General features: G+C 39.1%; 1 protein-coding gene across 1 annotated transcript in view; it reads right to left on the bottom strand.

Annotated features, from left to right (window-relative positions):
- LOC139468209 (DNA ligase 1-like) overlaps positions 1 to 13,257 on the bottom strand; it is a 93,277-nt gene that overhangs the window by 30,328 nt on the left and 49,692 nt on the right. Inside the window, exons 9-12 of the mRNA XM_071250029.1 lie at positions 11,523 to 11,624; positions 10,362 to 10,418; positions 7,738 to 7,910; positions 6,213 to 6,277 (exon numbers count right to left, since the gene is read on the bottom strand). Of these exons, the coding sequence (XP_071106130.1) occupies positions 6,213 to 6,277; positions 7,738 to 7,910; positions 10,362 to 10,418; positions 11,523 to 11,624 (397 nt within the window). The remainder of the gene's footprint in view (positions 1 to 6,212; positions 6,278 to 7,737; positions 7,911 to 10,361; positions 10,419 to 11,522; positions 11,625 to 13,257) is intronic.

Below are 13,257 nucleotides of genomic sequence, written 5' to 3'. Positions count from 1 at the left end.
TGTCACTTCTGTGCTGGGTTTCATTGTTCATACATCCTGTCACTTCTTGCCAGGTTTCATTGTTCATACATCCTGTCACTTCTTGCCAGGTTTCATTGTTCTTTCACCCTGTCACTTCTTGCCAGGTTTCATTGTTTATACATCCTGTCACTTCTGTGCTAGCTTAATGTGGGAGGAAAGTATTAAGTGATGCAGGTCTTAGATACATACCTCTTTGGTAAACCCATGTGCATCTGTGATCATAGGCTTCTTACCCGCCTAATGGAAAACAACTTCAACAGTGAATTGTGACACTTAAGACAACATTGCCATCTGTGGCTGTAAATAATCTGTACCTGATTTGGCCAAGCAAACAGATGGTTGATAAAATGAGCAACATCACATGCAGTCGGCTTCAAAGACATGCAATCAACCAAGTCAGTGAGTCTGATCGCCAATCTCGTTGTCTCTTACAATAAGCGACAGAGTGCAAACATGGGTCTCCACAGACGTGGCAAACAATATAACTATACTGAACAAAATAAGTTAGGGATTATGAATATTTTTCAGTATATTATTCTGAAATCACTACAAAACATATCCCCCCAAATGTTCATGATCCCCAACTTATTTTGTTCAGTATAGTTATATCGTTTGCCACGCCTGTTCAGTATATATACACAATGCTGTCAAAGCCCAGTTCTGACCAGATATCATTTAAGCATCCTTGTGTTGTGGAGGGAGATAACAAGAGGGCACCAAGCAGATGCATCAAATATCAAGTAGATTCAAGTAGCAGTTCTTTAGTTTCGTATAACATGAGCATTCTCTGAACACTTTCTTCTCCGACAATGCCAGGCAGAGATAGGAAGAATGTGGATTATCTGTTGCTCCCCTGTGAGATAGTTAGACTGATGGTTGGGAGAGATCTGCACACAATGCTGGAGAACATCTCCTCAATCACATACAGTGTCCTCGTGGTCAGTCTTATCTCAGTCAATGCCAAGCAGATATACTACTTGAACATTTCGCTTACAGATGCTCTTTGAGAGCAAATAAAAATATTCTCTAGTTAATACAGTCAAGTCTTGTTAACCCAACACTCATTAATCCGACAATGGGCTTTATCCGACACTAAAGATGGGAACCGATTAAATCAGTGCTATTTAGACCCGATAATCCGACAGTCTCGCACTGCAACTCCCACACACCTAATTTGCAATGAATTACCGAAATCACTCATTAATATTGCAAAAATATAGTAGAAATTCTAAATATATTTCATACAAAAATTAAACAGGTCATTAAAGGGGAAAAAATTAAAATAAACCAAAAATGTAACATGTTTGTGAATAATAGGCACATATCCTCTGTAAGACATATATATGGACAAACATGACAAACTTGAGGAACGTGCAGAATAGGGGCTTAACACCAAAAGCCATCTTGGAGGTATGAGTACAACACAAGGGAAGGATGCCTCTTGTTATGCCACTGCAAAGACGTGGGCAGCAGAGAGCAAGCGTGGCAGGAGGCTTGGAGACAACCCCTATCTGTGACGGCCTGTGATGTCAGTAATGCCAGAAATAATCCAGAGATTCCATCATATGATGATATCCGACTTGCGAAAAACTGAGTGTCACATTGCCAGTTCAGAAGGGATTTCCCATGAGAGAGTACATGCCATTATCAAAGAAACTTTGGCAATGAAGAAAGTATCCTCTTGTCAGGTTCCAAAGCTTCTGACACCTGATTAAAACGCACCAGGCACCAAATGTCTCATAATAATCAAGCTGTTGAAACTAACCCAGAAAGGTTCTTGCAACTAATTGTGACTATGGACAAAACCTGGGTTCACCGCTTCCATCCTGAATCCAAACAAGTGAAACAGTGGAAGAATTTGACAAGGAAGGCAGAGACTGCCCATCAGCTGGAAAGGTTATGGCTTCCATATTCTGTGATCCTGATGGTGTCAACATGGTGGACAATCGTCGAAATTGCCAGACAATAAAAGGCTCATATTATGCTGCACTTTTTACGGGATAAAATAAAGATTAAGAAACGTGGGAAGCTGAGGAAAGGTTTTCTCTTCCATCAAGACAATGCTCCTATGCACAGACATTCATTGTCATCACAACAATCCACGAGTGTGGTGTTGATCTCCTCAGGGACCCACCTTATTCTCCTGATCTGTCCCCAAACATGAAGAACGCTCCAGCAGGAACCCATTTTGACTTGAACAATGACCGCCTAGCAACTGTGTAGAACTTTTTGGACAGCCAAAATAAGGACTTCAAAAGGACAAAATCCCTCCAACATCATTGGATAAAGTGTATCAACGTGGAAAGGGATTATGTTGAAAAATAAATCATGTCTTTAGGTCAACTCTTTCTATGTGAAGCTAAGCATTGATTAATCAACCCTGGTATTTATAACTGAACTGAGTGGGTGAGTTCAATCTTAACGATGTTAATGTGAGAGTACAAATGTTGCCCCTCTAATTTGGTCCGGTGGAATCAATATACCAGAACTATGGTTCCTGTACAACAAAATACCTGGGAAAGATATTCTATGATCAGCTTCCTGTGCCCCCACATTATCTGCCCACTCAAGTCTCCCTCCACATTTCACAATTTAACAGTGTGAGTGAGTTGGGTTTAATGCCACTTTTATCAGTATTCCAGTTAGAAACATAATCGGGGCGAACCGGGATTCGAACCCACAATCATAGGTTTCTGGCATGCCCAAGGGACGCAACTCTGCACAGTGAATCGCGACTCCTTATATGACTGGGCCACCCGTTCCCCCCACAATATAACAGTATTCCTGAAACACACATATACTCCTACATTGCCCCCTCAATGCTCAACCCAAATCCCATAATATAACGTAAATGATTCTATTTTCCCTTGGCTTAAATTAAATCTGCGATCTTAATTTCCTACGAACAGTCTCAAATTTGATGCAAAGAAAACAGTCGTTTCATTGCTATAATATGGTTTATTTTCTTCCAGAATTCAACACGAATACCTTCTTTGGACTTTCAAAATAAACTCATTGTCCATGACAACAACACCTTGTGATAGTACGGCAGATTGAGAATAACAAACAGCAAGTGCAAAGTTATTGAGTTCTTGTTTAGAAATACTCATATATTTTCTTGGCCTTGCATCGTTTATTATTTTAAGTTTGGGCTTGATCCGCAACATTCCCTCCACCATCCACATTATCATTAATCATGGCAACACCTCCATTACTCTTTCTAAATATTAATATTTCACTCACATGTGCTGTTTACTTTTCTTGATCTGTGGATGACTATTTGCAATTGTCGTAAACAGTCATTTATCTTTTCTCACCTTTGAATTAGTGATGTTTTTTTTCTACATCTAATTCATGACCTTTGTCGTAAATAACTGTCATAGCTGCTCTTACATTTGTTCTGATGGATGAGGACTAAATGTCCTTCACTTGGTCAAATTCTACAAATGATTTTTTATTCACCTAAAATATTCATACCTGGTAGTAAATCATCGCTCACATTACATCACGGTCCTAACTGACCATGGATCATAATCAGGGTGACTGCAGGAATAAATCCTACAGTTGGCATATCCTGGCAACTAAGGGAAATATCTCTGCACATCAAGCTTTGGTGCAGACAGGCCACCTTACTATTGCAAACTGTTACACCATCAGAATGTACCATCTAATTTTGCTACATATTATACATGACCTATCCAGTCATTTTGATCCACACAAACTTCATGTTGTTTCTTTGTTGTTAAACACCACTGCGTTCTCTAAATAACTGACTCGGGAGCAGACAATCCAGAGATTGATGTTATGAGCAATAATCCACGATGTTTGAGTACAATGACAACTAAGTCACCAAGCCTGACCAACTTGTTTGACACTGACAGAAACCTGTATTCACTCAGATCTCAGTTCTAATCTTGTTGGAACTTCAAATACATTCTCTCTCTCTCTCTCTGCCACCAGATTTCTGTATGTATTTAGTGGAGGGCGGAGGAGAAAGACATGGGCTCGATTCCCCACATGGGTACAATGTGTGAAGCCCATTTCCGGTGTCCCCATCCGTGATCTTGATGGCATATTGCAAAAAGCAACGTAAAACCATACTCTTGTCACTCTAGTATTTGGTGGGGTAAAAACTGCCTATGTAATGTTATTTAAATCTGAAACTGGTGGGTTAAAAGTAATCTAGTTCACAGACTCCATGCAGTACAAGGCAACTATACTTGCCGTAAAAGACGACTAACGGGTTCGGGTGGTCAGGCTCGCTGACTTGGTTGATGCATGTCATCGATCCCAATTGCGTGGATCGATGCTCATGATATTAATCAATGGACTGTCTGGTCCAGACTCGATTATTTACAAACCGCTGTCATATAGCTGGAATATTGCTGAGTGCGGCGTTAAACAACAAACCAACCAACCATGCAGTACAGGTTGTCAGGAACAAGATGGCACAGTAAGTTCACATCAATGAACGAGAGATGGTTGTAAAACATTCATAGATTGTATTGGATTCTTTGTCACTTTGCATGGGGAAATTGCATTGCAATTTTCTGCAACTTTAAAATTTGACATTTCCAGGGGCCAAAATGGGTTCTTATCATGCTTATTCTACCTCATCCTTTCTGAATTCTGAATAATGTCCTTTCAAACTATTTTTCTAACTTCAGTCATCTGGAAGGCACAGTGAAAACTGATAGCGTTTCACTGTATTATTTCCAAATCTAATTTCAATTTCTAAGAAGATCCTGAAGCCTATTTAGCCGATGTGAGGAACAATCAATAACACATTCTTATAATAGAGCCATGAAGAAACATGACACACTGAAAACCATCTCCAGAGTGCCATATAGACATAGATCCTCAGCAGCATCAACGTAGCCATTATATATACATATACTACTTTCCTACAGGTTCATATACATGAAGGAATAGCTTTAGAACCAGAGGACAGTAATTCTAACATTAACATCACTTACGTGAATTCCCCAGACATTGTTGATTTTAATGTTGTCTCAAAAGCTGCGATATTATGGAAGCAGGCATTTGCAGGTGGAAATATGCAGTTGTTTTTGTTTGTAAGAGTTTCCGTATATATCTTAAAGACATGAAAACTGTCTGCTTACAATCAAGATTGTCTACAACCACAGTAAGTCTAGACACTTCTGACACAGCAGAAGTGCACAGCACACAACACTACATCAACCCAGGCCTTCTGATTAAATAGAAATCACACCTTTGGGACGCTGGTGTTGTCTTGCGGCCATGATTAATGATGGTCTATTGGTGTGGGCTACTGTGAATGCAGGCAGTGTATAGCCACTTGGCATCAATAACTAGCCCCATTAATAATTACCATACAGAAGAAGGTTTCCAAAACACTGTTTCCACTAATGGGCTTTTCTTACTGTTTTGTTGTAAGGAAGCATCCACTTAATTTCTTGTGTGAGTGTGTGTGCATGTGTGTGCATGTGTGTGCGTGTGTGTGTGCGTGTGCATGTGTGTGTGTGTGTGTGTGTGTGTGTGCGCATGCCTGCGTGTGTTGAGGATTAAGGAAACTTTTAAATGAACAATTTGTTCAGATATATGCCCAAATTGTGTCTGTTTTTTTGGCTATGATAGTTAGTTTGGTGGAAAATGCCCACGTCAAATTTTTGTGTGTTTATGGTGAGAATGAATATACTGTTTAATGGTGTTCAGTAAATAAAGTTTGTTGGATACAGCTGAGAAAAAAATCCATACAAATCAAATGTATGTTCCCTAACTGTATAAATATTCCCCTAATATACTATAAAAGTCAAAACAAATGTTGCAGTTTTAAAGAAGATCAGTATGGTTGACTCAATGTTATAGCTAGTTCAAGCATACATGATGTTGTGTTGTATTTTGTAAATGTCAAGATACAACTTGGATTGCTTACAACCAGCTGTAGTCCAGCCATCTAACTGGGCCTGTGAATAATTGGGCCTTGATAACCTGTGGCCAGCTTCCCGAGGCAAGGGAGTTAACTGACTGTCCAGTTTCCACCCTTGCTACACTAGGCTGGAATTATGGAATTATATTTTTGGCTGGACTAATGAGTCTATGCATAGTCGAATCAAAATTGCGTAACAAATTTGACAGCCGGCTCGATAACATGGATTTTCAGTCTGACAACACACACAGGAGATACAAACAACGACATAATGTCCTACCTCAGCCACCAACCCGAGATCTCCCTTTTCTTGTGCATCTGTTTTTATTTTATCTACACTGCGACCTGAAAGTTGATAAATAGAAATCAGTTAGAAAAACAACCAGGTGCTCACTGAACAAAACAAGAACATGCTTGACGAGTGGGTTATTGCGATTCTCGAGAGCAGGAAGTCATGGATAGGAAGATGAACATACAGTTTGATATACAATATCATAGATTTACCACTAAAGTCAGTCTAAGCAGGACTCACTAGGTGTCCTGAGAAATATTTTGACATTTGTAGTAAAATAAATTTGAATTCTCATAACTGTGTGCCAGGTAAAATATTAAATAAAAACCCAAATTTCATGAATTTGGTTGTCTGTTACTCAAGTGAGAGATACTTCCTTGATAGTCGCCCTGTACCCAATAGGTAGGTTTCTTGTCAATGGCTAATATACTCCTTTTGATCTTAGGACAACTTGTTCGGGAGTATATTGCCCATGTATACAAAATGGAGTGGATAATCAAGTTGACTATGCTCTCTTTCTTCACTGTCAAAGCACCAAGAGTCGTAAGTGATAATAAAAAAAAAGGTATTTTTATGGCTGCAATTAGTGTTATGGAATCAGGTGAAATGTTGTCTCGAACGGGATTTTCAGTAGAGGTATAACACTACCGTGAGATCACTCGATACAATATGCATCCCAACACTATGGGTGCGATACCATTTGTACTCCAATAAAGTTGATTTTTTTTTCTTTTTGCAGATGAGTCACAACCCTGTATCATTTGTTTGTAAATTTCAGAGATTAAAGATGGGATAAATGTCTGTTCATCAATTTAACTTGTAATGTAATATATAGAATGTATTGTGATACAGGGATTGTAAATCTATGTATCGTGGACCTGGAATCAGGATACGATACAGTATCGCTGTATCATTACACAACTAACTTTCAGTTAATGACGGTCGGTTAATGATGATACTTGAATCACAATGCAATACTCATTTTCTGCTGTATTTGCTTAAAATTAAAGTTTGTTACACACATGATGAATCAACTTGGGATCAATATTATTGCATAATACAATAAGATGGAGACTGTGTTGTGTGACAGATGGTAGGTTAATGCTATGTTACTGCAAATCTTTGCTAATATTCTTTTTGAAAAAATCTATACAGTACTAAACTATGAATTAATATATGCATCACATATCAAATCAGCAGCTGTAAATTTGCGATGCACCGATGAAGCGTGACACACCTGCTGTATATGCATACGTGTTTGTTTGTTGTTGATATGACAACAGTCAGTAAATAATGGAGTCTTGACCAGACAATACAGTGACTGACATCATGAGGATCGATCTACGCAATTGAGATACGATGGCAAGCATCAACCAAGTCACTGAGCCTAACCACCTAAATCCCGTTAGTCGCCTCTTAGGACAAGTATGGGTTGCTGAAGACCAATCATAACTGCTGATCTTCACAGGTCATATGCACATGCAAGTTGTGTGCAGGATATGGGTGTAGCTACCTGTAGCTTGAGCAATGGCCTTCATGAGCACTGTCTCCCCGATGCCCAGCTCTAGGCCGGCATAGGCCGGGGCCAGCTTGTTGAGACAGAGGTACACACACTGGAGCAGATCACCTGGAGACAGTGCGATCACTGATCGGAAGAAGTTGCTGAGGATCTCAATCATTTTTAGCCTGCGTGAGAAAAAGAAAACACAAAATGAATCTCGTCTTCATTTGGTCGGCTGAAAACTATTCTGATGTTTGTACATATATCGTTTGAGAACAGCTTCATGCATACAGATTTTTAACCTAGCCACATAGGGACAGATATTACAGCTGTGTTCAGATACTCATGATAATTGCCCTGAAGAGTTCCTCAAAAATTATCTGATACACAATACCGTATTTCCCCAATAAGAGCAAGGGCCTCAGCATACGTTTGATCTGGCCATAATCGCAAACTCGCTGCTGTAAATGGCCCAGTCCTCATTCTTCTCAAAAGTGGAAAAAACCCATCATTATGTGTAGCTCAACAGGCCCTTAATAGAGGCCCAAAAACCTTACCACAAGACAAGGCCCAACATAGTGGCCCAGCTGATAATTCTCAAACCTTACCCCTCTACAAGGCCAAATCTTAAAGTAGAACTAGGTTTTGTTGGCTGAGGTCACACAAACTTTGCAAGTTCAAATTTGATTGTGTTTATCAATCTAACAGCCAGCGATTGCTCTAATTTAACAGACAAAAAGTCAGAGAAAATACACCGTCCCCTTTAAAAGTAGAAATATAGTCTGTAGGCCCCAATGCGTAGTCTCTAATATTGAGCCAAATGTGTAATTATGGGCCAAAATGTATGATCCTGTTGTTTTATGAACGTCATGCACAAGTTGATTGCATGTCGACATTGACGTTTATCACGGGATGCGCCTCTTCTCGTTTGGGTGGTTCTGCCTTGTTTCCTCTTACTGTCATACCCTTGGGTGCCCTAACTTTCCTTTATAGGGACAGTTTAACCCTAAACCTTGGCATGGGGACTTTTATAGAAAATATTAACTACATCATTCTGTCAGCTGTGGACCTGCCCTGGTTTGATCTTCCATAGACACGACAACTGCCAAAAAGTCCATAGACTTCCATTTTCCATGTGTTAAGTCTAGACATACATTACTAAAAAGAAAAATGAAACTTGGAAAAGTGAAGACAAAAACCAAACTAATTCACATAATGTATCTTACAATATACGCTTGGTAAGAAAAGTCATACAAAGTACCATCTATTCCAGGAACATTCTAAAGAATTAAAGGAGCTTAAAGAATCACTTTCAAAGCAAAAGATAGGAGAAGCAAGACCATTCTTTTTTTCCTTCTTCCTTACTTGTGATACCTAAACATCAAGAACTATTTAAAGAGTGGAATCAGTCTGATGCGAGTGAAAGTGAACACTGCTGCTGGTGGTCTGTTGTGGGTTTGATGAGGAAACCTATCAACATCACATACCAGTATCACGTAACATGTCCACAGTATTTCATTTCCCAAGCTCCATTCTCTTTTATGCTACATCCTGTTCAGTGTCAGTGCACGTAACGAGTGTCTAATATATCGCCATAACAAACCTCCACTTCCAGCTGCAGGTAACATTTCTAAAGAATGACATATAATTCAAATAGAAAGAAAGGAAAATTCTCTTAGGTGTAAGACTACTTTTGTAATTTGTTGTACATTTTAGTCAGCTCTTACAACAGGCTTGAGGTCATGGGAACCTGTTTGTTGTACATTTTAGTCAGCTCTTACAACAGGCTTGAGGTCATGGGAACCTGTTTGTTGTACATTTTAGTCAGCTCTTACAACAGGCTTGAGGTCATGGGAACCTGTTTGTTGTACATTTTAGTCAGCTCTTACAACAGGCTTGAGGTCATGGGAACCTGTTTGTTGTACATTTTAGTCAGCTCTTACAACAGGCTTGAGGTCATGGGAACCTGTTTGTTGTACATTTTAGTCAGCTCTTACAACAGGCTTGAGGTCATGGGAACCTGTTTGTTGTACATTTTAGTCAGCTCTTACAACAGGCTTGAGGTCATGGGAACCTGTTTGTTGTACATTCTAGTCAGCTCTTACAACAGGCTTGAGGTCATGGGAACCCGTTTGTTGTACATTTTAGTCAGCTCTTACAACAGGCTTGAGGTCATGGGGACCTGTTTGTTGTACATTTTAGTCAGCTCTTACAACGAGCTTGAGGTCATGGGAACCTGTTTGTTGTACATTTTAGTCAGCTCTTACAACAGGCTTGAGGTCATGGGGACCTGTTTGTTGTACATTTTAGTCAGCTCTTACAACAGGCTTGAGGTCATGGGAAACTGTTTGTTGTACATTTTAGTCAGCTCTCACAAGCTTGAGGTTTTGTGGACCTATTTGTTGTACATTTTAGCCAGCTCCTACAACAGGCTTAAGGTCTTGGGGACATACTTGTACATTTTAGTCAGCTCTCACAAGCTTGAGGTCTTAGGGAATTATTTGTTGTACACTGTAGTCAGCTCTTACAAGAAGTATGAGGTCTAGGGGAATTATTTGTTTGTTGTACATTTTAGTCAGCTTTTATTTGTTTGTTATCCAAAAAACGTTTCTAAGACTTGGATTCACTATACTCACCTAGCAGATGTATCCTCGATGGCCTCAAATGTTTTTGAAAGTGCCAGATATGGAACTCTGCAAAAGACCATTTAACTTTAAAGATAAAACAACTTTGTGAACAATAAAAGTACAAGCCAGCCAAACCAGTGAGTGGTAGTATATTCAACAATATCCGGATGAATAAGACGAATGAGAACAAAGCATGGTTTATTTCACAATAAAACATTGTTCTATCATGACGTCATTCATTTGAACATGCACAGGCAGCCAGATGACGTCATAAATTGGACAAAGTTAATTTTTTAGGGGAGTGTCTTGTGAGTTGTTCCCTCAGATGAAAGCAATGACTGAACAATCACATTCAAAAGTGGGAGAGATATGACAATCAGTATTGGGAGAAAATGTACAGATAATCGACATGAAAATTGTGAGAATATCCAGGAAAAACCAAACGTAAACCCCCAGTCAATAAAATGGACTTGATTGTATTCAGGGAGTCAACATTATTTAAATACGGGTAAATAATTTGTAAAAACTCGTACATATTAATAACATTCTTAAAGAGGCTGTACAATATGTTGATAACTCACATAAGAAATAAACGACAACGGGTTGTTTATCGTACAATAAAACACTACACAGAGAATGAACCACCCTTGTGCTCCTTGTGAACGCTGCATCCCTCATGGTTTATGCTCCCTGCAGAGTTTTATTGTACGGCAAGCAACTCCTAATCGTAATTTATTTCTTAAATAATGATCACAAACAAGTACTGTAACTGAGCCAGTGATTGGGCAAGGTTATATGCTACTCATAGCCATATTCAAGATATATAATTGTGGGGGATACCAGAAACAGACTTCAGAGACACTGTACCAGTGTGGGGGAACACACCTGGGTTTTCAACACAACGACCCAACACTTTAACCACTAGGCTACCCTATCGCCCTATAACCTTTGTGAGATAAGGGTCTTAGCTCTGTTACTAATGCAAGGGAACATTTGGCACATACCCGAAACAATACGAATCATGCTGAACATGTCACAGACATCTTTGATCGAGTAAAGACATGTGTTATCATGTTCCAACGCTGCAGACAGTGTTCCTGAGACAAATCTTAATCTGGATGATAGAAACCCATCAATTGATCATACCAAGATTGCGGTTGTGATGCTTACTTTTCCTTGTGCTTCCAGCATGCGTCATCAACAGGATGGTACTTGGACTTCGAGGGGTGATACTCTCCATCCGAGGATTTCTTGCCACTACTTGGAGATGGGCTGAAAACAAAACGTACTTCCAGAATCTACGGACACCCTTCAATATTTTACTTCTAGCAAAATCTTTATAACTTGCTGTGGCAGCCGTGTTTTAAATCTTATCAGAATTCTGTGAGAAGATTTAGAGACACTATTGCTGGGATTTTCCATGCAAAATTTCAGCTTCAGATGACGTCAAAAACGTAAAAGATTATGACGGTGGTGTTGAGCTAACACCAAAAAGTACTTCTGTTCCCCTACTCCAGGTGAGCTAACACCAAAAAGTACTTCTGTTCCCCTACTCCAGGTGAGCTAACAACAAAAAATACTTCTGTTCCTATATTCCAGGTGAGCTAAAAAGTAATCAGAAAAGCAGCTTTCCCTTTTAAGCACTTTCTTTCTTTGAGGTATTAACAAAGTCAAAGGAATATTTCTAGGCTGAGCCTTTGTTCCCCAAATTCAAACACTTTCCAAGGGCCAATCTGATTGTAAAGGACTTTTCAAGATCTATGAAAATCTACTTATTGATTGTGTAAAAAAATTCAGATGCTGAAAACCTTCATTCTATTCCCAGGCTGTTGTCATGGTCTGCTGGTGAACCCATGTAAAGTGCAGTCAAACATGAAATCTCCAGACTTCCCAGACACTATTCACAATGTGGAAAAAATGGCGTTTCACAACACGTTAATCTTCTTAAACACTACCTGACACAAAACTCTTCTATATTGATAACATAAATAACCAGGAAAAATCAAAGCCCAAAATGAGCAGCCACATAGAGAAGCTGAATCACCATGTTCCAACTTGATAAACACGACAGTGATTATCTTCAAAGTACCTGCAGAGGGGGAACACAGATCAAGAGCCACAACAGACTTCTTGAAGTAAAGGCTGACATGCTACCGGGTAATCTATGGTTTGTTCATAAAATCAATCCTCATGGTCATTTCAACCTAGCGTAAACATCCTGCATATGAAAGATCAAAACAAGTTTCCAATCAGACTTTACATGGTGCATGCTGGTTAATTAATGTCAATTATTGTATCCAGCTAATTGTCCAGGCTGATCATATGGCAGATAGATCAAAAACAGCATTATAAATCAAAGCGTTTTCTAACGATGAGACAGAATAAGGATTCCCATGACATGCTAATCAATTTCAGATCAATGAAGAATGGGTGACAACGTGAATATTTTTTGGTTTTCAACGAAAAGAATGAATTCGTTTTCTATTTATTAATTTTTCAATTTTCATGTAAAGGATGACTAATCAGATGACATTAAGAAAGTCACCTTTCTAATCAATAAAAGCATATCCTATTGCTACATGACACGACGGGGACATGCAGGACAAACACTGGACTTGAAACCAATGCAAAAGAAACTGAACTGGATTGAAAACTAAGACAAAACAATCAGACTGCAGTGAGCTATTAAGTAGGAGGTTGTCTTGCTGATTGAAACCAAAGAAAGAAATCAATTAGCGTGCAGGAACACAATGGTGGCGATTGTTTACTTGCTACTCTGTAACAAAGAGAATTGGCGTGGAAATTTGTAAGAGAAAGGAGTTGTATGTGAACGGAAAATCTAATCTCTTAAAGACCAATTCTTCCAATAATTGGCTATTGGAGTGTTATTTCTCAAGCGTTGTCT

Source organism: Haliotis cracherodii, unplaced genomic scaffold (genome assembly GCF_022045235.1).
Source record: "Haliotis cracherodii isolate W230 unplaced genomic scaffold, xgHalCrac1.p SCAF_2, whole genome shotgun sequence".
Taxonomy (NCBI): Eukaryota; Metazoa; Mollusca; class Gastropoda; order Lepetellida; family Haliotidae; genus Haliotis; species Haliotis cracherodii.
This window is presented reverse-complemented; position numbering and strand designations above follow the sequence as displayed.